This window comes from Crocodylus siamensis, chromosome 12 (assembly GCF_052110815.1).
Source record: "Crocodylus siamensis isolate JL-2025a chromosome 12, ASM5211081v1, whole genome shotgun sequence".
Taxonomy (NCBI): Eukaryota; Metazoa; Chordata; order Crocodylia; family Crocodylidae; genus Crocodylus; species Crocodylus siamensis.
In genome coordinates this window covers 24,192,843-24,219,618 of record NC_143406.1, presented here as the reverse complement: position 1 = coordinate 24,219,618, position 26,776 = coordinate 24,192,843, and the positions used below count along the sequence as shown (strand labels likewise).

The 26,776-nt window shown below is 46.0% G+C and overlaps 1 protein-coding gene across 1 annotated transcript in view; it reads right to left on the bottom strand.

The window, feature by feature from the left end:
• Window positions 1-26,776, bottom strand: part of DNAAF8 (dynein axonemal assembly factor 8) — a 202,596-nt gene that overhangs the window by 156,054 nt on the left and 19,766 nt on the right. The window contains exons 6-9 of the mRNA XM_090024739.1: window positions 22,641-22,740; window positions 13,597-13,708; window positions 6,315-6,461; window positions 5,232-5,324 (exon numbers count right to left, since the gene is read on the bottom strand). Of these exons, the coding sequence (XP_089880865.1) occupies window positions 5,232-5,324; window positions 6,315-6,461; window positions 13,597-13,708; window positions 22,641-22,740 (452 nt within the window). The remainder of the gene's footprint in view (window positions 1-5,231; window positions 5,325-6,314; window positions 6,462-13,596; window positions 13,709-22,640; window positions 22,741-26,776) is intronic.

The following is a 26,776-nucleotide window of genomic DNA, read 5'->3' as shown; positions in this document are numbered from 1 at the left end:
TTGGAGTACTGCATTGAGTTCTGGGCACCGCACTTTAGGAGACATGTGGCCAGCACTGAGAGGGCCACTCGTATGGTAAGGGGACAGCAGGGTAGGCCCTATGAAGAGAGGCTACAGGACCTGAACCTGTTCAGCCTCCACAAGAGAAGGCTGAGAGGGGACCTGGTAGTCATCTACAAACTTACCAGGGGGGACCAGCAGGGAATGGGAGAGACCCTGTTCACCCGAGCATCTCCTGGAGTAACAAGGAATAACGGCCATAAGTTGTTTGACAGTAGGTTCAGGCTGGACATTAGAAGACACTACTTCACAGTCAGGGCAGCTAGGATCTGGAACCAACTTCCAAGGGAAGTGGTGCTGGCTCCTACCTTGGGGAGTCTTTAAGAGGAGCCTTGACAATTACCTAGCTGGGGTCATATGAGCCCAGTATTCTCTCCTGCCCAGGGCAGTGGGGTCAGACTTGATGATCTACTTAGGTCCCTTCTGACAGTAGATCTATGAATCTATGCTACACAGTATTAGAACATAATTCTTCCATTGTGCAGTTCCATCTAATGGATAAATTACCTCCAGTGTTGTTAGGTAAAGGCAGTGTCACTAATCTGTAGGCTGAGTTCAGTGCTAGAAAGGGTACATCATATATTTCACCAACATATTCTACACATGGCATCTGAGAATTGCATAGGCCCAAGGACTTTGCACTGTTTGCAGCTGATAGTAATGTACTGGTCATGGATACTGTATCCTGTTGTAATGCTATACTTATTCAGACTAATCTTGTACTTTTCAGAGCACAGAGTATTCTATAGCAATGCTTTCTACTTCTATTTTAGAGAGAGAAGACTCTTAATTAAGAATCACCATATCAACACCTAATCTACTGTAGTAAAGAAAAGGCTCTCCTTGACACTTGGTTATAGTAAGGACTATAAGGGGAATGACTAAACAGCATGGGTTTGCTAGCAACTTCCCCAGCACATACAAGGGGCAATGAATGTCAGCAGTATCATGTTCTTAGCTTCCATAAGGCCAGATCCTCAGCTTCTAAGTCTGTTGTCAGACAAGCTGTTAAATGTAAATAGAGAATGATGGTTGGTACTTTCTTGGCCTTGTCTTGTCTGTGCTTCAATAGCAGTGGGAGCCATTATTCTCCAGCAGAATACTCCAACATGTTCAATGCCCAGATATATTGTATCATGGGCAATCAGTGATTGTAATGACCTTTTGAGTTTCATCATAACAAGAATCACATGCAAGAACAAAGATGGCATATTAGCAATGAGGATTCTGTTGACACATCCTAGCCTCCCTGGAGTGATTCCAACTGGATACTTGCCTCTCTCCATTTGAAATAGATGGGCTACGTAAATGACTTTTGTCTTTTTGTTGTCTCCTCACTATGGAAGGAACAACAGAGCTAGGTGAATCCTTTGGGATCTAATCTGACCCTGCTCTGCATGCATGGGGGTTTCAATAGAAGTTTAGTAAATAAATTAAAGGAATTTTCTGGCTTCCCCACAAGGAGGACCAGGGGATGATCAAGGCCAGAGCTGGTATAGGAGTAACATTCTACAGGGCTGGAAATCTCCCTGAGAAGAGAGGCAATGATTTCTGTACTCAGATCAGAAGAATGACACCAGCATAGAGCCCTGGTAAATATGAAAAAAATATGCATCCAATCTGTGGATTTCTGTCTACCCAGAGTGTTAGGTTGCCTACTGTGGGAATGGGACAGGATAGTGATAGTCATTTGGCATTTTATTAGTGTATTTTAAAAACATTAAAACCAATGACAGGAGTGGACTGGCCAAGTTCGCCGATGACACCAAACTTCGGGGCAAAGCATCCACTCCAGAAGATAGGCGGGTGATCCAGGCTGACCTGGACAAGCTCAGCAAATGGGCGGACAAGAACCTGATGGTGTTTAACACCAAAAAATGCAAGGTTCTCCACCTTGGGAGGAAAAACCTGCAGCATCCTTATAGGCTCGGCAGTGCTATGTTGGATAGCACTACAGAAGAAAGAGACTTGGGGGTCATCATTGACCACAAGATGAACATGAGCCTCCAATGCGATGCTGCGGCTAGTAAAGCGACCAAAACGCTGGCTTGCATCCATAGATGCTTCTCGAGCAAGTCCCGGGACGTCATTCTCCCCTTGTACTCGGCCTTGGTGAGGCCACAGCTGGAGTACTGCGTCCAGTTTTGGGCTCCACAATTCAAAAAGGATGTGGAGAAACTTGAGAGAGTCCAGAGGAGAGCCACGCGCATGATCAGAGGTCAGGAAAACAGATCTTACGATGACAGGCTGAGAGCCACGGGACTCTTTAGCCTGGAAAAGCGCAGGCTCAGGGGTGATCTGATGGCCACCTGTAAGTTTTTCAGGGGTGACCACCAGGATCTGGGGGAATGTTTGTTCACCAGAGCACCCCAAGGGATGACGAGGTCGAACGGTCACAAACTCCTGCAAGACCGTTTCAGGCTGGACATAAGGAAGAATTTCTTTACTGTCCGAGCCCCCAAGGTCTGGAACAGTCTGCCAGCAGAGGTGGTTCAAGCACCTACATTGAACACCTTCAAGAGTAAATTGGATGCTTATGTTGCTGGGATCCTATGACCCCAGCTGACTTCCTGCCCTTTGGGCAGGGGGCTGGACTCGATCTCCCAAGGTCCCTTCCAGCCCTAATGTCTATGAAATGACAGTTCAGTTCACTGGGTCCTACTTTCTCTTAATCCAGATTTACAGACACACAGCTTCTGGAATGACATAAGCATAAATGAGAGCCCCCAGTGCATCTGATTGCCTCTGCTCTTTTCTGGCTTCTGAAATGGAGTTCCCAGTTCCTAACTCATTCCGAGTTGTTGGGCTTTACTCCTCAGCCAACATTTTTTTCCAAAGAGTTTCAAAAGAATAAATTAAGAGTAACTGGCTGCAACAAAATGAAATATAATAAATGTTATGCTTGTCCCAATGCAGATCTATGTGCATCATTAGGATCTAGGCAAGGGTTTCTAAAGATAATACTGAGCACACATGGGGGAAGGAATATAAACCCAGTTTCAGCATGCAAGCCTGCACATAATTAAGTATGAGACCAGTGATTACTCCCATGCTAAAGTTACCCAAGTGCTCATCTAACAGGGAGTCACTGCTGGTCCCTGCTGCCAGGTTAATTCCTGTTTTTTAAACCACTGACTCTGAAGATGCATGAATAGAGCTTGGAAGTTGGGGCCACAGTTACAGACTCTTCCATTTACAGTGGAGTTTCCTAAACAACTAGGTTACAGAGGGAGATTCTCTTATGTGTTCTCTTTCTGTCCCTATGACTTTTGTACTCTTGGCTGCCCAGTAAGCCATCTTCAGCAGAAAGGGTGGAAAATGTCTTCACCTAGCCTGTTTGTCCACTTTCCTGTGAAGGAGAAGTTGTAGATTCAAGACCCCTTGGGTTGAATAGACACCAAAACCCAAGTCTCCTGTGACTTGAGTAAATATTCAAACCACCAGGTCAGCAGGAAAAAGGTTGGTATTACAAGCATGTGTCATGATTAGCCTAACTTCAGGAACCCAGTATGCCACTATTATCAAAGTACGACTAGGGGTAGATGGAAAGACTAAGATGGGTGACAGTTCAGACATCCCCCTGTACTTTAACATTGGCTTTCTCTAAGGATCTTCAAGCTTTCTGAATAACCCTCTGGAGGAGTGCATTGCACCAGGATGTAGGTGGCCAGGTCTGGGGCCACTCAGGGATTGAGATGGCAACCAAAGTCAGTATGGGTGAGCAGAATCTGGTGACAAACTGCATCAGGAACCCTGGAGGTGAATCAGAGAATGGGGTCTAGAAGCAAGCCAAGTCAGGAAGCCAGAAGATCAAGCAGAGAACAGAGTCAAGGAGCAAGTCAAAAGGACTTGTAAAGAAGTCTTCAGTCAGGTTGAGATTTGTTGCCCAGACACTTCCTGTTCCTGCACAGGAGTATAAATATAGGGGAAGTAGAGTCAGCTGAACATAACTGGCCACACCAGTGACTGGGAGTAGGTAGAGATGTAGGCCAAAATGGAGGCTTCAAGCCAGCCTGGATCAATCCAAGCAGTTAGCTGTAGGGTGGTAGACTGGGATGAACAGTTGTGTTGGCCAGGCTCAGAACCCAGGTTAGACGCTGTGGCCTGAAAGTGTTGTACCACTCACCATCCTCCATACAAAGCACCTAAGGGTGCCTGTACACAAGCTGGGAGGCTACTCTGATGTGCTGTAATTACAGTGTGGGGTAGACTTGATTAATTGGAGTGATAAAGCATGGTAATTACTGTGCTCCAGCCAACCTCTGCATGTCATGCATCAGCCTCCCCATACTTCAAAATGGTGGCAGAGGTGCTTTAGGTAAAGCACCCCTGCTGCCATTCTGAAGTACAGGGATGCTGATACATAAGATGCTCCAGGTGCTTTAATTAGAGTGGCTCTCAAAGCCTAATTAAAAATACTCCCACACCCCACCCCCAGAGCACATGTAAAAGTGCCCTAAGAACATAAAACTGCATTGCTCTTTGGCATCTCTGAAGGGTTTCTGTTAAACCTATTTGGAAAGATATGTTTTGTTATGTTTTTTTTTCCATTTAATATTTTATTGTGCTTTACAGTTCAAAAATTCCCTGACTACACATTGTAACTAAATAGTGAAAAAGTTTTGTTTCTCTTCCTATGCAATGCAATGAATAATCTCTTTAGATTACTGGCCATTTCTAGTGCCTGGTTAATCATTTTTTTCCATAATAAAAGGCTTAAGTGATGGAATATCCCTTATTTTAAAATGTTTGATTCTGACTTATTTATAAAAGGATCCTCTCATGTCACTCAGTGTCTCCAGAAACAAATATCATTTTCCTGTTACTCATGTCTACTACACATGTCTTGAGATGTCTGCTTTATTACCTGACAAAAAACAAACTCTTACTCTTGATGTCCCTAAGGATTTCATGGATTTGTGAAACAGCAAGGTGAACTGCATGCTGACTCAAGGATCAACAGTTACACTGTAACTGCAGAATCTTCATTGTGGCTTCAGCAGATAGAACACAGACTGATTTGCTGGAGCGACACCAAAAAAAATTGTTTTAGTAATTATAACTGTGCAATTTTGTTTTGGGGATCATTGCCGTAAGATATTTTAACAAGTGAGATGTTACTCAGAACATTTCAGTTTCACAAAAAAGGTGATGTTTCAAGAAATTGGTACCATAATCCCAGGGAAGAATCTGGTATTCTTTCCTTAGCGCTGTGATGCTTCTCAGTCATCATATCTTCCTCATCTGTGGAGCTTTCACTTGAGCTTGAAACAAATGGAATAAGTTATTGGGCACCTCTTTGCATTGTTACAATAGCAACAGACCAATCTGTGGCATTTATTAATCCCTTCTGGCATATAAATTTAAACCAAGGGGAAGGGAGAGAAAAGATTTTGGGGGCCAGATCTTTATCTGTTATCAGCAAACACAATTCCATTGGAGTTATGCTGGTTTACACAAGCTAAGAATCTGGTGCACAGTGCAACCCCTCCCCCCTGCAATTAAGGATGAATGCTTCTTAGGTCATTTTAAATTAAATTAAGCGTTAAAGTTTAAGGTCATCTTCACAAGAGCATGTACCAAAGTAACTAAAATATATGTTATGTATGAAACGCTATAATAATAATAAATTTTAACATTCTTTCATGGCCCAGGATAAATTATCTTGTAACTATCTCTACCTGAACAGTTTGCTTTAAGCTAAGTTTGAGCTTGCTGAAGATTTATCATCCCCACAAATTAAATTAGAATTCTTTATTAAAATACAGCTAGACTCATGTTATAAGACCACAACACTTAAAGTACCTCCCTGGCCTTTATTATCTACCTAGTTTCTTCAAACTACCATTTTCTTCAAAGCCATTTATAGCAAGGCTACATCTCAGGAAGAAGGCAAATACCTCCCCCAGAGAATGAGGAGATCCATTGCCAGAACTCACTGTCGTCTTTGGGAAGAGTCTAGGCTCCCAGAACTTGCTGTCTAAACATCATTTAGACTCATAGGAAATTCAGAAACCAGAACTAGAAATCACTTAGCTGTCCACCTGGATTTCTGGCCAGGCACTTTCCCTTTAAAAGATTCTCTCTCTCGCTCTCTCTCCACTAGAGGGCCACCCTTTCTGTATGAAGGGCATGGACGTGCAGGAACATGAGAGAGACACATTCCCCAAAGGGCATGAGACAGACAGAATCAGATTTCTGCTCTGTTTCTTTCTCTCTTTTTTTTAAACCCAACATCAAAGCCCAGTAATTACCTCAGCTTTTCATTAGGTGGCGATTCTGATTTCTGTGGTTTAGCATCCCTTAAATCTATATATACTGTCTGGGGCTCTGCATGGTACTGTAGTTCCACTATCTTCATACTTCGACAGCTTGGTGAAGGTGGTAGGCAGACAGCTTCTCTGAGAACAGAAATCATTGTTTCAATGCCATGTGTGTTTAAAGAGGCCATAGGATATAAATAAAGATCAAGATGAAGACTGTGCTCCTTGCTCCTGTACAGGTTCAGACTCAGACTGCCTATTATAAAATATAAATGCCAGGATTAAAATTTTGCATCTTCCAAATTCAGATTATCCTTGGTATAAAAAGTTCAAATCTATGTTCACAGCACACTGCTGTCATATTACTGATGTGGATCTGGGCTAGACAGGATTGAATGCAATTGATTTACAATTTGTCTATTTCCAAATAGTTCAAAGCGCTTGAAATAAAAAGAGAGAGGTTTTCTACTTTCCCCATATTGTGACCCAAACAACAACTTGGTTCAGTTAAAGTTCTAGACAGTCATATGTTACCCTGACCAGACTAGGCAAGAAGTGATATTTATAGCCAGCCTTCAGAGAAGATGTCAATACATGTCAGCTTAGAGAACTGATTATGATGTTCTGACTTTTATCCTTAGGTGGATGACAACAATCCTCTGATCGCTCAGGTTTCCTTATTGTAAGGTTAGTTAGGACTCCCCCCACCCTCCTTCAAGTGCTGACATGTGTGGTATTGTTGAACACCCCAATAAAGGAAGTTTCTACCCCAAAAAGTTTTCAAATCTCCAAGACAGACCGATTTAATTGCTGTAAAATTCCTCCTCTCTGATTTCCCTGGCAGCTACATCTTCAGTTTGCACAAAGTTCAAGTCACTTAGATCATCCTCCTAGTCCTCTTTAGTCTAAAGGAATCTGTTTCAGTGGGCCTTGAACTGGCTCTTTTCAATATGTATAAATTGGGCTACATCCAATATGAATGTAGTTTGGGCACCAATGCATAGATTAGATCATTTGGACTGGGATTTCCAAACAGTTCTCAGAGAGTCAGATGCTTAAATCTCATTGAAATTCAATGTCAATGCCAATTGTGTAACTCCAAGAGCCACTGACTTTGCAAGCCCTTGTTGCAATGTATGCAGCTATTTTTAATGGGCTCTGCTTACCTCTCCCTTTCAATCATAAGTGGAGTCCCACCAGGTTGGACCACAGGTATAGAGGGCTACACCTTACATAGAAGGGATTATGTTGGGAAGAAGGGTGGAGGAGTTGTTCTCTACATGAAGGGACAATACACCTCCCTAGAAGTAGAGATTGGCAATAAACAAGGGTGACTGGAGACCCCCTGGGTCAAGATACAGGGAGAGCATGGAGTAGGGGATTTGACTGCAGGAGTTTACTACAGACCTCTGAACCAAGAGGAAAAGCTTGACCAGGAATTCTCTAGAGAACTGGCAGAGGTTGCACCCTCTCAGAGCATGGTCATCATGGGTGACTTCAACTACCCAGACATCTCAGGACGAGCACTCAACAAGATCTTACTGCAGCGCAAGTGAGGAAGCTTTGCGAGAAGAGCTAGGACTCAAGAATTCTACAGGCTGACCAGGGGTGAGGCAGTCCTGGACTTGGTTCTGACCAAAGGGGACGATCTAGTGAGCAACCTGAGGATCAAAGGGAAACTAGGCAACAGTGACCATGAGATGATCACTTTTTCCATCCACCGTAAGACAAGAAAAATCAGTCAGTAGATTAGAAATCCTTGATTTTAGGAAAGCTGACTTTCACAACCTTATCAGATTGCCAAGGCAGAGATGGAGATAGGACTAGCTTCCCGGATTAAGGACAATAAGAAGTCCTTCTTCAAATACATAGGGGGTAAAAAGAGGGTCCCGGGTAATGTGGGGCCCCTGCAGGACACGATGGGCAACTTAGTCGTCATGCCAGATGACAAAGCTAACATATTTAACGATTTCTTTGCCTCTGTCTTCCTAAGTAGGGACCAGTTCAGCCACCTCCCTGCTGGGCCCCCCTCGGGCCCCGGGAGAGACATGCCTGGGCCAGGGGTTAGCGAGGAGTTAGTTAGGGTACTTCTGGAGAGGCTGGACGTGTTCAAGTCCGCTGGTCCAGATGATCTTCACCCTAGGGTTCTACAGGAACTGGCCGAGGTCATTGCGGGACCCCTGGCGCAGCTCTATGAGCACTCGTGGTGCTCTGGTGAGGTGCCGGAGGACTGGAAGAGGGCCAATGTGGTCCCTATCTTCAAAAAGGGAAAAAAAGAGGACCCAGGAAATTACAGGCCAGTTAGTCTTACCTCAATCCCGGGTAAGCTCTTTGAAAAAAATTATCCTGGCACACATCCAGGAGGGCCTTGTGGGGGAATGCATGCTCAGGGGCCACCAACATGGGTTCATCAGTGGCAGGTCTTGTCAGACCAACCTGGTGGCCTTTTACGATCAGGTCACCAAATCATTAGACGCAGGGGTTGCTGTGGATGTAGTCTTTCTGGACTTCCGGAAGGCTTTCGACACTGTCTCTCACCCTGTCCTCATCAAAAAGCTGGGAGACTGTGGTGTCGATGCCCACACGGTCAAATGGGTAGCCAACTGGTTGGAGGGCCGCACCCAGACGGTCGTAGTGGATGGGTTCTTCTCGACCCGGAAGGACGTGGGCAGTGGGGTTCCGCAGGGCTCGGTCCTCGGGCCCGCACTGTTCAACATCTTCATCAGTGACTTGGATGAGGGGGTAGAAAGCACCCTGTTCAAGTTTGCTGATGACACTAAGATGTGGGGGGATGTGGGTGCACTAGAAGGGTGCAATAGGCTACTAGCTGACCTTGACAGGTTGCAACGGTGGGCGGATGAGAATAGGATGGGGTTTAACACTGATAAGTGCAAGGTGTTGCACATGGGGAGGAAGAACCGGCACCACACTTACAGGTTGGGGAACTCCCCTCTTGCCAGCACAGAGATGGAAAAGGATCTTGGAGTCGTCATTGACTCCACAACGAACATGGGCCGGCAGTATGGGGAGGCAGTCAAGAAGGCCAACCGTACCTGTCATGCATCCACAGATGCATCTCGAGCAGGTCCAGGGAGGTGATCCTCCCCCTCTATGCAGCACTGGTCAGGCCGCAGCTGGAGTACTGTGTCCAGTTCTGGGCGCCACACTTCAAGAGGGACGTGGACGATATGGAAAGAGTCCAGTGGAGGGCCACTCGTATGATCAGGGGTCAGCAGGGCAAGCCTTATGAGGAGAGGCTACGGGACCTGAACCTGTTTAGCCTCCACAAGAGAAGGTTAAGGGGGGACCTTGTGGCCTGCTACAAACTGGTCAGGGGGGATCAGCAGGTATTGGGGGAGTCCCTGTTCCCCCGTGCGCTGCCAGGAGTGACCAGGAATAACGGTCACAAGCTGGCGGAGGGTAGGTTTAGTTTAGGTTTAGATTAGATATTAGGAGGCGCTACTGCACAGTCAGGGTGGCTAGGGCCTGGAACCGGCTTCCAGGGGAAGTGGTGCAGGCTCCTAGCGTGGGGATTTTTAAAAGGAAGTTAGATGAGCACCTTGCCGGGGTCATCTGACCCCGGTGCTCTTTCCTGCCAAGGCAGGGGGTCGGACTAGATGATCTTCCTAGGTCCCTTCCGACTCTAGCTACTATGAAACTATGGTTGGCAAGGCCCTGGGGGACCATGGTCCAATGGGGAAAGGAGTTCAAGAAGAGTGGTCCTTCCTCAAGGAAGTGATCCCAGGAGCACAAAGGAAATACATTACTTTTCATAAGAAAGGCACCAAAAGGGCGGAAAGACCACTTTGGCTCAATAGGGAAGTCATGGACCTCCTGAAATTGAAAAGAGAAGTTTATAAAAGGGGATGGAAGTCAGAAATTTGCACCAAAAGAGGAGTAGACAGCAATAGCCCACACCTGTAGGAAGCGGATTAGAAAAGTAAATGCAGAAACTGAATTCAAATGGGCAATTGGAATCAAGGACAACAAAATGTCCTTCTTTAGATATGTAGGAAGTCAGAAAAAAAGAAAGAAAGAAAGAAAAACCATAGGGCCCCCACTGGACGAAATGGGACAACTGATAAATGACACTCAGGAGGAAACCAAACTCCTAAACAAATACTTTGTGTCGGTATTCCAAGGGCGTTAGCCTGCTTGACAGGATACAAGATGATGATGCGGGTGATCACTCTCCCATAGTTGGCGGAGATCTTGTGGGGGAACACCTAAAGAGGATGGATAGCTACAAGTCAGCAGGACCGGATGAACTACACCCAAGAGTGCGAAAAGAACTGGCCAACAGCATCGTGCAGCCTCTGGCAAAGCTATCTGAGGACTCATGGTGCTCGAGAGAGGTTCCAGAAGACTGGAAAAGGGCCAGTGTGGTGCCCATCTTCAAGAAAAGGAGAAAGGAGGACCCAGAGAATTACAGGCCAATCAGTTTGCCCTCAATCCTTGGTAAAATCCTGGAAAAAATTATCCATTTTTTGATTGGCTAACAGAGGGTAGTATTCTAAAAGGCAGCCAACATGGCTGTTGTGGGCAGGTCATGGCAACCTCATTTCCTTCTACGATCAGATAACTCACCACCTGGATAAGGGAAATGAGGTTGATGTCATATACTTGGACTTCAAAAAAGCAGGAGGAACTGGCCCTTCTGCAACACAAAAAAAAAAATCAATACCATCTCATAGAAATAACAGAGACCTAGTAGGACTCCACCTATGACTGGACTACAGGTACAAGAGAGAATGTGTTGCTAGAAAGTGGGGGGTGTCGCTCTTTATGTGAAGGATCAGTAAACTTCCCTACAAGTGGAGTTTGGCACCCAAGAAGGGTGACTTGAGACCCCCTGGGTTAGATTACGTGGGTGTCGCAGGGCACTAAAGTGCCTGCTCCTTTAAGAGCAGAAACTCCCTAGGGAGAGGGCCCTAGGAGCCAGACAGAAACCCCACAGGTGTAGGTTACTATGGCAGCAGACTAACAAAGAAAATTAACCTGCACTTGCACCCGTTCAGCTGACTGGAAGACGGCAGGGCCCTGGGCACATAGAAACCCCAGGGCTGAGGCCATCAGGGCTTAGTTCTTCGGCAGCAGCCAGGAGAAAGAGCCTGCAGAAAAGGATTACCCAGAGACGCTGTGGCCGCCTGACATGCCGCAATAGGGATAATGGGGCTCCAGGAGCTCACCAGGTACCCTGGCCTACAAGGCACTTAATGCCGGGGGGCGGGGAAGTTTGACTCTTTAAAAGGGACAGGGCGCACCCTGAACTAGTTGTATTATGTTATAACCCAGGGGCTCATTTTTTGGTTGCTGTTTATAGACCAGTGGACATGGCTGAGGCTATTGGGAGAGAAGGAGGCCTCACTGCGCCAGGGGGTGAGCAGAGCCTGGTGATGACAGGAGGCTGAGTTAGACCAAGGCCTCAAAGAGACAATGTCTGAATGCCATCTGCGAGGCTTGGGGTGTGGTAAAGGGGCAGTTTTGGAGGCACACATCTAGCCCATAAGGCTGAGGGTGTCCCATGACTCATTCATTTTGAGCGGAACCCAAGAGGAGTCCAAGAACTCACAGGGTTCAGTGGGGTCCAAACGTAAACTCAAGGGCAGCCTCCCAATTTATTACAATTACCAGCAAGATGTGACAGGCAAGGAAAAGGGTGCCCATTAGTTAAGACTGGCATGATCATGGAGCCCTAGGAGCATCACAGCCTTCCTTGGGGACCCCATGGTGTGACAGGGGGAAACACAGTAAAGATGTTTTAACAATAGGAGGTCTGTAGTAGACTCCTAACCAAGAGAAAGATCTTGACCTTGCATTTGCTAGGGAACTGGCAGGGGCTGTATGCTCTCAGTGTATGGTTGTCATGGGCAACTTCAACTGCCCTGACATCTCATGGAAGGAGCACTCTGCCATGATGATCTCATGGTAAAATTGGGAAAATGCAGCCTCAACTACTTTACGGTCTGGTGTCCACATAACTGGTTCTGAGGTAGGACCCAGAGAGTATTAACAGATGGAACTAAGTCAGCATGGTGGAAGGTGACCAGTGGCATCCCTCAGGGTTCAGTACTCAGACCAGTACTTTTCAACATGTTCATCAATTACTTGGATTCAGGTATTAAAAGCATACTAGCAAAGTTTGCAGACAACGTCAAATTATAGGGGAGTACGGTCATGCTCAAGGACAGGCTGGGGATACAGGCTGACCTGGACAGGTTTGCGAGATGGGCAGCTCATAACCTGGTGATGTTTAACACAGAGAAATGTAAAGTGCTTCATCTGGGGAGACATAATCTGCAACACACTTACAGACTCTGCAGTGCAACATTTGCCAGCACCACAACTGAAAGAAACCTGGAGGGTCATGATAGACTACAGAATGAACATGAGCCACCAACGTGATGCTATAACTGCAGTGCAAATCAAACACTGACATGCATCTACTGATGCATCTCAAGTACAATTAGGGGTGTCACCCTCCTACTCTACTTGGCCTTGGTGAGACTGCAGCTGGAGTACTGCCTCCAGTTCTGGGTGCCACACTTCAGGAAGGATGTGGAGAAGCTTGAGTGTCCAAAGGAGGGCCACATGCATGATTAATAGGTCTGGAGACCAGGTCATACAAGGAGAGGCTGAAAGACATAAGACTATTCAGCCTGGAGAAGGTAGACTTAGAGGGGACTTGGTGGCAGCCTACAAGAATATTAGGGACATGCATCAGGGCCTGGGGGAGCATCTGTTCACCCAGGCACCCCAAGGGAAGACAAGAAACAATGGGCAAAAACTGACTGAAGATCGCTTCAGATTGAACATAAGGAGAAAAAAAACACCACCAAACTTCTTTATAGTTAAAGTACCAAGGATTTGGAACAGGCTCCCCGCAGAGGTGGTACAATCCCCTACCCTGGTGATCTTCAAAAAGCATCTCGACACCCACCTTGCTGGGGTCATCTGATCCCAGCAGTCTTGCCTGACCTAGTGCAGGTGGGCTGGACCTGATGATCTTGTTGGGTCCCTTCCAGCCTCTAACATCTATGAATCTATATTTAAAAAAAAAAAAAAATCTATAGATATCACCATAAACGTGTGCAATTTATCCCTTTAAGAAAAATAAATAAATAAAAGCCTACTTGGGCACATCTCTAGTATGATATTAAATACCAGACTAGGGAGAAATGCCTAAGTGAAACCACTGATTTTTAGGCATTCTTGCTCCCAATCACAGCCACCCAATGTGTACAAAAGCTAACTCTTAGAGAAAAGGACCTACTTCTTAGCTGATGATGACCTTCTGTGCTGTGGGGCCAATGCCTTGGACTGCTTGGCACACAACTCTTCTAGCTTTGCCATGAGCCTACTTTCAGATCTAGCAATCCAAGTCTCTATGGATGAACAGAGAAATCAAAAAATCTCTTACTATGGTCTCGCTGTTGTAAGGAAGTAGTCCAACTTTCCCTTTCATGTCTTATCACTTTGCCTGCAGCAAGTTACATAAATAGGAAAAATATGGAGGTTATCCTAACCTGCCAATCAAAGTCTGGCTTCAATTCAAAACCAGGTCAACACTTTAACACTCTTATTTTCTTAAGGAAAAATTAATAGAGCTCTAATGGTCCATCCTTCCTCTGCTGTTGACTGCCCCAGCTCTTCTTGAGCACTCTGTGGAAGCTGGGCCTCTGGAGTACAGATGTACCATGACAGGCCAGACAGAAACAGAACTAAACTAAAAGGCATGTCAGTCCTGCACCTTGGATGGTAGTGGCACATGGGGCAGTGGCTGGGTTGCAGCTGCTGCCATCAGTGTCAGGCTGGCAATGACAGTTATTGTTGTGGTCCTGCCCAGCTCACTGCCTGGGGCTGGTGTCCTGCTCCTCCCTCCCCTTAGTTATGCTACTGGCAAGAGGAGAATCCAGGGAGTATAAACGGGTATTGCTTCCATCTTCTTGTGGCACTTCAGAGCATCAGTTTAAATCCCCCAGAGTCCCTTAGATCAGATGAAAAAACTGTATCTGAATTTATTTCTGCTTGGTGTGTGCTTAAGAGCCATTTTGTCTAGTCGCTACTACAGCACTGCTGGGTGTACTAGCATCTCTCAGAAGCTTGCCCAAAACAGAGATCCTGAGAGTTTCCCTGGACATATGCTAAAGAGTGTATCCCTGGACTCAGTGTTTTTTAGCAAGCAGGATATGTGGAGTAAGTGGGCAGAGCTTGTGTCCTGGCAGCAGTCTCAGGTTAGCTGTAGGGGGGTAGTAACATATCCTTAAATCCATGTATGCTTCCTTGTTATCTGGACTATGGCTTGCAGTGGGAAGGGCAGAACGAGGGGAAGACTTAGATGCAGAAACAGAAGACAGGAGGAAGAAAGGAAGTGAAGAATTGACAGTATTTACTTGCAACTCCTTATCATGTTTATTTCAGAGAGGGGTGGAAAAAGAAGTAATTCACATCCTACTTCAAATTGAGAAGATTTTGTATATAAATTGTTTTTAAAAGAAGCTATTGTTATAACAAAGATAAGCACTTAAAAGTCAGACAGTGCCCGAAGTCAGACCACCTCTGCAACCTTAGTTCAGATCCCATGTACATATTGCATTATGAAACAATATTTAATTAGATAAGCATATACTATTTTTACCACAGGATTCAGCAATAGTAGGAAAACTCCTGGAGCATGCTTAGTTGCTCTGTGGAGATGGCACATATGTGAAGGAGCTCGGAGGGGATAATGCAGTATGCTCAGTACAGAGGCTTCAAAGAATTTAGCTGATGAACTCTATTGAGCAGAAGCAAAACAAGCAGTTTGTGCCCTGGGCAGCAGCAGGAGCTGTTCTTGCACCCTCCCAAAAATTGGTGCCTGGGGGTTATGCCCCCCAGTCACTCAACTCTAGTTACTACCATTACTAAGCATGTGCACACTGATATTTTTCACAAGCCTCCTCAGGCACCTAAGTGCTTCTTCCATTTTAGCCAAATGGAGACAACTTTTCATTGGAACATCAAAGGGTACATTCCTTATAACCAGAATAACCCTACTGCCAATCTTCAAGTCTTAGTTCCAAAGTCTGATAACACTCAAGGAAAACAGTTGTAAGAAGTTTTGAAGGGTATAATAGGGTCTTCCCCAGGGATGGCCGCAAAGTCCCTGGAGCCCCCTCAGCTCTTGTCAGCTTTGTTCTCTTTGGGCAATCTCCCCTTCCACTCACCTGCCATATATTGATGTATCACTTTAAGAAAGAGGAGGATGCCCCAGGCTTTCCCAAGTGAGATCTCAATCTCTTCAACACAGATAATGTCGCTGCTCATCACCTTAAGGCCTAATTATGTAGCCTCCTTGTTTTCCCTTATAGCCATGCCCAAGCCTCAGATGTTACCAATCACTCATTAGCCCAGGCCTGCATCCTCTCAGACCTGGGCTCAGGTCCCCATCTCCTTCCACCCAGACCTGGGAACTCTGCCCATCTTTGCTGCTCCCAGGTGTGGCCCTGGGTCCCTGGCCCTGTTTCTACCTCTCGGAGGTGCTGGATCCCTGGCCCTGTCAGTCTCCAGCTGTGGCCCTCCTCAGCCTTTGACCCCTACCCTTGGGTCCTGGCCTCACTCCTAGGCCAGTTGAGAACACTGGGCTCCCTGGCCCTGTTTGTTCTCACCCCTCATGGGCTACAGGTCCCTGGCCCCAGGTCTCACCCTGCTCCTGGACCTTGGCCCCTCTCTCAGGCCCTGGCCCTGCCCCCAGGCTAGTTGAGACCTCTTTTACCCCTGTTTCAATCCCTAAACCACCAGTTTTGCTTACCCCATCTTAGGTGTTAGTGAGAAGCTTCACGCAGCCCTTTTGTTCAGAAGCTTTTTCTCTCCATGGCTCTGCAGGTCAGCTTGGGTTCTGGGCTTATATACTGCAAGGCCAGCCCCTTCTTGGTCATGTGGCACCTGACTGCCTTCTGCTACACCTGCCACCTGCTTCATCAGCAGCTTACCTGCTCTTAAATTAGCAGGAGCACCAAGCCCCTTGTTATAGGGGGCAAAACATGTTTTTTCTCAATTTCATTCTTAGAAATGGCTTTCTTTTCTTTTCTTGACCCAAACTTTCCAAAAGGACATAACACACAGCTTAAATGCAAAAAGTCTGGCAACATTATAAACAACTGAAAACACAATTTTATACCAGGAACTGTCAGACAACCCTAACTTTGGGCAGAGCTGCCAGCTCTGTCTATAATAATTAGCTTCAATAATCAAAACTAGAGGCTATGAATGTACACATTACCATGATGTAAGAGCAATCTTCTGACCTGGTGGTAGATGGAATTGGGCTGGTTTTGTTACCATCAGTTAATTAGATCCTACTGGAATTAACATGATATGTTAGCAACCTCAGAAGAATATTAGCTATTCTAAGGGATGTAAATAATAAATTTGACGCAGAGACTTCAAATTGAAGTTTCAGTCCCTGGTTTTAAAGAATGATGTTGCACTGTGAGTCCCCTCTTCAGATACAGATTAATGGTGAAGGACAGAAAGTGAGAATCCAAGACTCAGATTGAAAAGCAATGTAAGAAACGGGACTAACCTGAACCATACTCTGACAAGACAATAAGAAGTACAACTCAAAGTCTAATCAATGAGGGGAGCTTTAAGCTGAGAGGCCTAGAGTGGGAGAAAACTCAAAGCTGGTCTCCCAAATATTTAACCCTGCACTTCTGCTTATTCTTTTGATAGCTCAAGCGCTCTTAAACCAGATGCGTACTACCTCTGAATCAGCATCCCTCAGTTTGTGGACAGTGCATGTAATGGCCACATTTTAATAGAAAATCTAGGGTTAAAAGATCTGTTTCCACAGATTTTAATATGGTTACTTGGACCAAATACCTTTTCCCCCTCCTCAAAAAGATATCAGAGAAAACAATTTCCTTTCTTACAGCAAGAAGGACCTTTGCTAGGACATGAACTCATTATAAGCATTTTGGTAAAATGATAAATGATGGCTATGGGTCACTGGCAGACCTTAGGCTAAATTATGTTGTAAAACATAATTTAAGTGGCTAAAAGGGCAGACAAGTTCCTACTTGGATTTACAAAACCATTTGGAAAGTTAGGTGTCCAACTCTCATTTTCTTTCACTGGGCATTATGGGTTAAGTCCTATTTCATTTCACATACCTATGTAACACATAGAGAGCTGTGAAATGGCCATTTTTGACAGTTGGGCACAGTTTGGATTTTACTTCTATCTGTAAAGAACAGAAACAGCCTGTGTGTGCCCTTGCCAATAGACAAATGGTGGAGGAAGAGTATCCTCTTAACTCTTGGCCCAGTAGTCTAGTGGCTAGGGTATTTGCATAGAGAACAGGAGATAGACTCTAGCCCCCATGCCCCACCTTAACCAAAAGTGGTTTAAAGCTGCATTTTCTCCCCACAGAAGGCTCTAGCCATCAGACCACGGGCTAGGCGTTGCCAGGACACTCTTTAACCCAGAATGCAACCTACTGAGCTTCCCCAATACAGAAATTCAGGGAAAGCACAACTATGTGTAATCTAAGCAGTATGCAAGTGTCAAAAATTGCTGTTACATATTTATGTAAGTGTCACTTAGGCATGTGAAGGTAAAACAGGATTTAGCCCCTGGAGTCTCTCTCAGCTAGGCAAGGACTGCTGAGAAATTATAAGATGACAGGCTTAGATTTACCATAGAGAATTGGGAAAAAGTCTTGGAAATTTCTCTGTATTACAGCAACATATTTCCTGGACCACCCTACCAGTTACCAGAAATTCATTAACCCATTTTACAAGTACTACCTTGCTAAAAACACACTGAATGCTTAAGGATCAGATGAATTGGAAACAATCACCCAGATCCCAGAGGCCGTGCTGAAGCAAGACAGAACTCAGGAAGACCTAGATTGAATTACATGAAGAGCAGTTCTAATCCATTCATTAAAAAGAAAGAGATTAATCTATCTAGAGGAGACACCCTGGTTACAACTCTCAAAAAAGTACAGAAAGTTCAAGTAACAGAAATAGCATGAGAGGTGAAAAAGAAGCTGCTGCGCAGAAGCAGCAGAGACTGCTCTAACCCCTTGGTAGGAGCAGAACATATCATTTTGCTTTTGCAAAAGGTGCTTCTTCCTCCAAAACCCTAAATTATGACAGTATGCTAAATTGCATGCTGGAAGCCCAGATCCAGGACTTATTACAATAGATGCCTCTAGAGAAATTGGGACAGATCCAAATACATTAATATCAAATACAAATACTTTGTAGGGGGGCAGTTAGGAAGGCCAAGGCAGAGATGGAACTGGGATTAGCTTCCCAGATTAAGGACAATAAGAAGTCTTTTTTTAAATATGTAGGGGGTAAAAAGAAGGTCCCAGGTAATGTGGGGCCCTTGCAGGACGACATGGGTAACTTGGTCGTCACACCAGACGGCAAAGCTAACATGTTTAATGATTTCTTTGCCTCCGTCTTCCTAAGTAGGGACCAGAACAGCCACCTCCCTGCTGGGCCCCCCTCGGGCCCTGGGGGAGGCACACCTGGGCCACAGGTTAGCGAGGATTTAGTTAGGGAGCTTCTGGAGGGGTTGGACGAATTCAAGTCAGCCGGCCCAGATGATCTCCACCCTAGAGTTCTCAAGGAACTGGCCGAGGTCATTGCAAGTCCCCTGGCACAACTTTATGAGCACTCGTGGTGCTCTGGTGAGGTACCGGAGGACTGGAAGAGGGCCAACGTGGTCCCCATCTTCAAAAAAGGCAGGAAGGAGGACCCAGGAAACTATAGGCCGGTTAGTCTCACCTCGATCCTAGGCAAGCTGTTTGAGAAAATTATGCTGGCACATATCCAGGAGGGGCCAGCAGGAGACTGCATGCTTAGGGGCAACCAACATGGGTTCACCAGTGGCAGGTCCTGTCAGACCAACCTGGTGGCCTTTTACGATCAGATCACCAGATCATTAGATGCAGGGGTAGCAGTGGATATAATCTTCCTGGACTTCCAGAAGGCTTTTGACACTGTCTCTCACCCTGTTCTCATTAAGAAACTGGGGGGCTGTGGTGTAGACACCCACACAGTCAAATGGGTCGCCAACTGGCTGGAGGACCGCACCCAGAGGGTGGTAGTAGATGGGTCTCTCAACCTGGAGGGATGTGGGCAGTGGGGTTCCGCAGGGCTCGGTCCTCGGGCCTGCACTGTTCAACATCTTCATCAGAGATTTGGATGAGGAGGTAAAAAGCACCCTGTTCAAATTTGCTGATGACACTAAGATGTGGGGGGACGTGGGTACATTGGAAGGGTGCAACAGGCTACAATCAGACCTAGACAGGTTACAAGGGTGGGCAGACGAGAATAGGATGGGTTTCAACACAGACAAGTGCAAGGTGATGCACCTCAGGAGGAACAACCGGCACCATACCTACAGGTTGGGGAACTCCCCTCTTCTCAGCACGGAGGCGGAAAGGGATCTGGGGGTCATCACTGACTCCAAGATGAACATGGGCCGGCAGTGTGGAGAGGCAGTCAGGAAGGCCAACCGCACCTTGGCATGCATCCACAGATGCATCTCGAGCAGGTCCAAGGAGGTGATCCTCCCCCTCTATGCGGCACTGGTCAGGCCGCAGCTGGAGTATTGCGTCCAGTTCTGGGCGCCACACTTCAAGAGGGATGTCGACAGCATGGAGAGGGTCCAGAGAAGGGCCACTCGTATGATCAGGGGACAACAGGGCAGGCCCTATGAGGACGGGCTGCGGGACCTGAACCTGTTCAGCCTCCAAAAGAGAAGGCTGAGGAGGGATCTTGTGGCCTGTTATAAACTAGTCAGGGGGGATCAGCAGGCATTGGGGAAGTCAATGTTTCCCCAAGCACTGCCAAGAGTGACCAGGAATAACGGTCACAAGCTGGCAGAGGGTAGGTTTAGGTTAGATATCAGGAGGCGCTACTTCACAGTCAGGGCGGCTAGGGTCTGGAACCAGCTTCCAAGAGAAGTGGTGCTGGCTCCTACCCTGGGGGTGTTTAAGAGGAGGTTAGATGAACATCTTGCTGGGGTCATTTGACCCCAGTATTCTTTCCTGCCATGGCAGGGGGTTGGACTAGATGATCTGCTCAGGTCCCTTCCGACCCTAGAAACTATGAAACTATAATATTGATAGAGTTTTGCTGATTTACCCCAACTAAGGACTTGACCTGATGTCTCTCTTCTATGATAATTAACAATTTGGTCCAACAGGAAAAATAGTCTTTTACCTCCTAGTAATTTTCCTGTTGATTCAAAATTGGTATGGGGTGTTTGAATGAAAAGAAAGAGATGTCAGACTGTAATGGGACCCCTCCACCATAACTGAAAGGGAGAGGGAGCCAAGGATCAGCAGGCCAGATCCAGCCTCCAAGACATACTGACAGCAGTAGAGGGCTCTAGGTTTGATAGGCCCAAGGTTTGATAAGCATGGGGTAGAAAATGTGGATCAGGTGACCCAAATAGGGATACAAGCTTGAACGAGAGTGGGTAGTCTGGTCTTATTGGCTGCAGCAAGCAGAGCTCAGGGGAGAAGGGCCATGCTAACCATGGAGGAAGGACTCAAGACAGCAAGAGAGCTGGAAGAAAGCCTCTATGCCACCAGGCAACAGTAAATAAAAGTGTTTTTGAGTCTATGTCATAGTGCTGCCACAGTGCGAGTGTTAACCCAAGGTGCAGGACTTTTTATTTGGGAGCAGATGCTCATTTTTTTCATTCTTGTTTATCCTGGAGGGCCAGCTTGTAGCTGTAGGGGCAGAGGAAGCCACTAAGAAAGGTGCCAAGGGCACCCCAGATCCTAGACTGTGAAGGAAGGGATTTCTCCTTTTAGTTGAAGGACTGCAGTGCCAGACAGCAAGGGGCAAGAACAGGGCCAAGGGGCCTAGAGCACACGAGGACTGGAGCCGGAACCCTGGGAGCCTAGGGTCCTGGTACTGTAGACATCAGGCAGATGGGCCCAGCCAGAGTAAAGTGGGCCAAGGCCAGGGTGCCTCTAACAATAACATCAAGGCATGGCAGGCGAGAGAAGAGTGGAACCCTGAAGGGCCAACGGGGACAACAAGATAGAGACAAGGCAGTGGCCAGGAGGGGTGACTTTCCTGCTCTAGTGCTGGATGTGTTACACGGACATAAGAATAAATAGTCACAAAGAAGGGGATGATGATTATTCCAAAACTGCATGCAACAATTTTTCTCTGAATATTTTAGAAACCTTTTTTATTGTGACCATAGTGTAGCCGGCAAACTCTCTGATTTCCACTTATCTTCAGAGTTGACATGTCTCTCATTGATTAAGTCTATTTATCCATTTTCCATGTAGATCCACTAGTACAATAGCTCTCAATGTATTTAAACTTAAGGCACCTCCTGATAGACTCCAGGACTCCTTCAGAGTCAGCTCTTAGCTTTCACTCAATTTTTTACTACAGAAAGAAAACAGAGTAACTCTTATGTTGTAAAGAACTCAGAAAGACCACAACAAGTCAGAATGGTTTTGACACTACGGATTCCTGTGTGAAACCTCTTGGTTTATCTTGTTTTATCTTGGTTTATCTTGTGAATCATGTCTGCACATCGAACAGTGCAGAGCATAGCACCCCTGAAACATTCTCAAGGCAGCCTAGGGTGTTGTGGCACCCAGACTGGGAACCACTAGATTATCTTAAGCCCTACCACTATTCCCCAAGCACAGTCATAGAGCTTAGATCAACCAGAAACAATCAGCCAGATCCTAGAGACTTGGAAGACTTGGAAAATTGACAAATGGGAAGTGGATCAGATTCTAAGATGGCAGTAGGTATGATGACCTGTTTTCCAGCCTGTAAAAATGCTATAGCACCAGGAGATGGACCCCTACCTGTAGCAGCTTACATACCTACTACAGACCAGAGACAGCTCTAACTGGGTGCAACGCTGGTCCCTTCCAAGGGGTGGTCCCTCCTTGCCTGAAGGAATCTTATTTTAACTTCTAAGCAACACAGACCCATTTGGGTGAGGCATAAATCAGCAGAGGATCAACACAATTTATATATTGAAAGACACATTCTGCCTTGACAGGCTAAGCAGCAGTGGCTTAAAGGTAAAGGAAAGTTTAGGCTAGAATCAGTAAGGAAAATTCTTGAAATTAAGAGAAGTTAAGCATTGGAACCAACATGTAAAGGAAGTGGTCAAGGTGTCATCATTGCAAACAGTGAAGAAGAGAGTAAAGGGAGCAGTATAAAGAAGAGCAGCGGTTGGATCTGAGGGACTGAGGGGGTTTGCAGTCTCTATTCTGAACTGATTTGTACATATTTTCAGCAAGGTTAACATGTATTGTGAAGTTACTGTGATCCACTGAAGGGAAAGCAGGTTCTTCTGAGTGTGTTCCATCATCCTGATGTTTCATGTTCTTGAGAATCTTGTCTAGATCCCACTTCTCGATATCCTGAAAGAAGGAAACCAAATGGTGATGGAGAATTCACCCACAGGGAGTTACTAAAAAAGATCAAACCAGAAGCCAATGTTTTACAAGCTAAGGTTTCACAGATGTTGCCACAAAACAGCACAAGAATACCTGAACAACATGTAGAAATCTGCCCCACTCACCTCCTTCAGTGGCAGCTTGTTCTTATTTTCTGGCTGAGGGCTGGAGAGTGTCATTGTGGATGTACAAAACTGGCCATGACTTTTTAGAAAGAGGGATGTACTGTCTGAACATTCATATTATCCAAGTCTCACTGTCATGGCTGGGCAAGGCAGTACAAGTTCTTCACACAGCCTACCTGGAGTGGCTGATGCTCAAGCATGCCAAGATTAACAGAGCTTTCTGCCCTACTTGGAGAAGCTGCTGAGCCTAAGAGGGCTGCAGGAATGTGGACTGAATCCGCAGATCTGAGTCTGAGAGAGAAGTTCCTTTACTATCTGCCTGACCTTGTTTTTGTTGGAGTCATCCATTCCCAACTCTCCTCTCACTTCAAAGAACACCCGTTCATATGCTGGATTTCTTCCCAACAGCAGGTGTCTATCCTTTCCTTCTGTGCTCACCCAGCAGCTTCAGGTGCAGCCCAGGCCTCAATCTTCTCTCCTGATCCCTCTTACAGTCTTTCCTCTCCCTGTCACCATGTCCAGCAGAAATGCAAGCATGGCCAGGCTATGTCCACAAATGAAACACTAATGGAAGTGGTACAGTGAGAGGGAAGACAGAGGTGTTCATAGACTCACAGAATTAATGAGTCGGAAGGGACCAAGACAGATCTAGTCTGACCCCCTGCCATGGGCAGGAAGGAGCACTGGGGGTGAGGAGGGATCATAAGACCCCAGCCAGGTGCCTATCCAGTCTCCTCTTGAAGATCTCCAAGGAAGGTGAGAGCACCACCTCTCTGGGAAGCCTATTCCAGGCTCTGGCCACCCTTACCGTAAAGTAGGTCTTCCTAATATCTAACCTAAACCTATCCTCCCTCAGCCTGTGGCTATTGTTCCTGGTGACTCCAAAGGGGGCCCTGGTGAACAGACTTTCCCTAAGTCCCTGCTGCTGGCCCCTGATAAAGTTGTAGGCTGCCACAAGATCCCCCGTCTCCTCTTGCAGAGACTGAAGAGATTCAGGTCCCTTAGCCTCTCCTCATAGGGCTGGCCACGGAGGCCCCCGACCATACGAGTGGCCTCCTCTGGACCCCCTCCAGGTTCTCCATGTCCCTCTTGAAGCGTGGTGCCCAGAACTGGACACAGTACTCCAGCTGCGGCCTGACCAGCGCTGCATAGAGGAGGAGCAAGACCTCTCTGGACCTGTTAGTGATGCCCCTGTTGATGCAGGACAGGGTGCTGTTGGCTCTGCCTATTGCTTGGTTGCAATGGCAACTCATATTCATCCTGGAGTCAATCCTGACTCCAAGATCCCTCCCTGCCTGTGTGCTGCAGATAGGGTCAGCCCCTAACCTATAACCATAATGCTGGTTCCCTCTCCTCATGTGCAGGACCCTGCACTTGTCCTTGTTGAACCGCAACCTGTTCAGATCCGCCCATTTCTCTAACCTATCCAGGTCTGCATAGATGCGGTCCCTGCCTGCCGGTGTATTCACTTTTCCCCACAGCTTGGTGTCATCAGCAAACCTGAACAGGTTGCTCTCCACACCCTCGTCCAGGTCGCTAATGAAGATGTTGAACAGCACCGGCCCAAGGACCGAGCCCTGGGGGACTCCACTGCCCACACCCCCCCAGGTCAACATCGACTCGTCCACCACCAAAAGAACTTTTTGTGTTTTGTATCTACTCCACTTCCTTACACAGTTCTGCTGGGGCTCCTTCAATAAGGATCACTGACTTGTATAAAATAGACTGGTGAAACAGCAGGAAGGTGGATAGAGAGTAAGACGGAGCTGTTCATATTCTTCTTTGAAAGCAGGGATATGTAGCCTGATCCTCCAACTCCCACTGGGCACTTTTACATGTGCTTGAGGGATGGGGGAGGTAGTGCTTTAATTAGAGCAGGTCCAAGAGCCACTTTATTTACAGCACTACTGAATTTCCTGTATCACCGCCCCCATGCTTAAAAATGGTGACAAGGTCACTTGGGCAGGGGGCTGGACTCGATGATCTCCCGAGGTCCCTTCCAGCCCTGATGTCTATGAAATCTATGAACTAAAGCTTGTTTAATGAGCTTGAGTTCAAGCATCCCCACCACCATTTTTAAGTGCGGAGATGCTGATACATGAGGTGCAGGAGACTGCTGGAGTGCAGCAACTGCCACTCTCCAGAGACTCAATTAATCGAGTCTGCGCTGATGTGCTGGAATGCCAGCGTGTCGGAGCAGCCACCACACTCATGTATAGGTGCCCACTGATTTCAATGAGAGTGGCAGATCTTCTGCACATCTCACAAAGAAGCTAGAAGCTTCTTCCCTCGTTTCCATACATCCCTCCTCATTCTTCAAGGACATGGGGTTTGGTCCCAGACACATTCTTGCTGCCTGAAGCATCACCCAAAGCAGCTTCAATTTCAGAATTGTTTGTCCAATAAAAATGGAATAGCTTCCAAATACTTCTTGGTATCTATAATAGTCCATGTGCCTTCTTCCAAAAGGGCAGTGTGGGGAAGAGGCCACAAGAGGAAGTGAGAAAATACAATGCCAGTCAGGCCACCCAGCCACTCAGAGGCGTTAGAAAGGTGAAAAAGTTCTTGCTGGTTAACATGCAGAACCAAAGTACATATACATCACCCTCTCCAGAGCAAATGTTGGTTGTCCTGGTCTCATGGATTATAGGCTGTTTCACAGGACACAACCAACCATCCAGGGTCTGTGCTGGAACTCATGAGGCAGTAAGCAGCTCCCCGGAGTTCACCATTTATGACAAAAACATGGCCTGCTGGCTTACTATAGGGAAATATCAGAACTTGCCCATTTCTGCTCAAAGCCATCTCTGGGCTTAAAATACAAATACCAAAATACCTACCCCCTACCCCAAAACACTTGCTTTATCATATATGGCTGATCATTTACAGAAAGTTTTTCATACTGTAAGTGTATGTCACTGACCATGATTTAAAGGATACTATTAATCAAAGTATATTTGTTTACTATACAACCCAATATTATTTATCAGAGAAAGATCATACTTGATCTTTTGATGCAGCTTATGGAGTGCAGCTCTGTATCCTAGCAAGGTCCCACAGAAGTTAAAAAAAAGGTACCACGTGAGCATAACAAAATGCAAAAAGCAAATTAACAATAAGCTTGGGAAGGAATCCAACCACTGACTACACACTATTTATAAAACCAGATCAGTCTGTTGTATATCTGTTTTTGCATATCCATATTAAGGTTTTTGAAAACTTCCTGATCCTCCTAACTTTTACTTACATGTACTATAGGATCAGGCCCTTGTATGTATAAAGAACTTGCACACTGATTTCTTTCAAACTAATTTATTTTTGTGCTCCTTTTTCCAGTAAAAAGTACATGTGCCTGATCAGTAAAATGGTGGCATTAGGACAATGATTGTTTTAAAGTATTTATAAAGTTATTTTGAAGAGAAGGTCTGTTGTAAATTATGCTAAGACTGCATTGCAATTGCACCAAAAATGTAAATTCATTGCTGTCATTCAGGCCTTTTGGTAAAGAATCATCAAGGTTGAAATCTAACATGCTTCTCATTGTAAAAACCTCCATCATCTGTCACATCCTCTTAAGAGAGACTCTTTACTCTTTCCAGAACGATAAATTTCAGTCAGGCAGCTGAGCCTTGATTAGCTTTACTCTAATGTTACAGGTTGCTGCTCGAAGTCTGATGAAGGACAAAAGTCTGAGGATCGCTACAAACTGGAACCTGTAACATTTATTGGTCTGGAAAGAGTGAGGAGTGACAGACAATTGAGGTTATTATAATGAGACCATGTTAAATTTCAGCAGTGATGCTGTTTTACCAAAAGATCTAAATGGAAGCATTGAATTGATGCAATTGCTAGAAGCACGGTGTACCTGAGAGCCA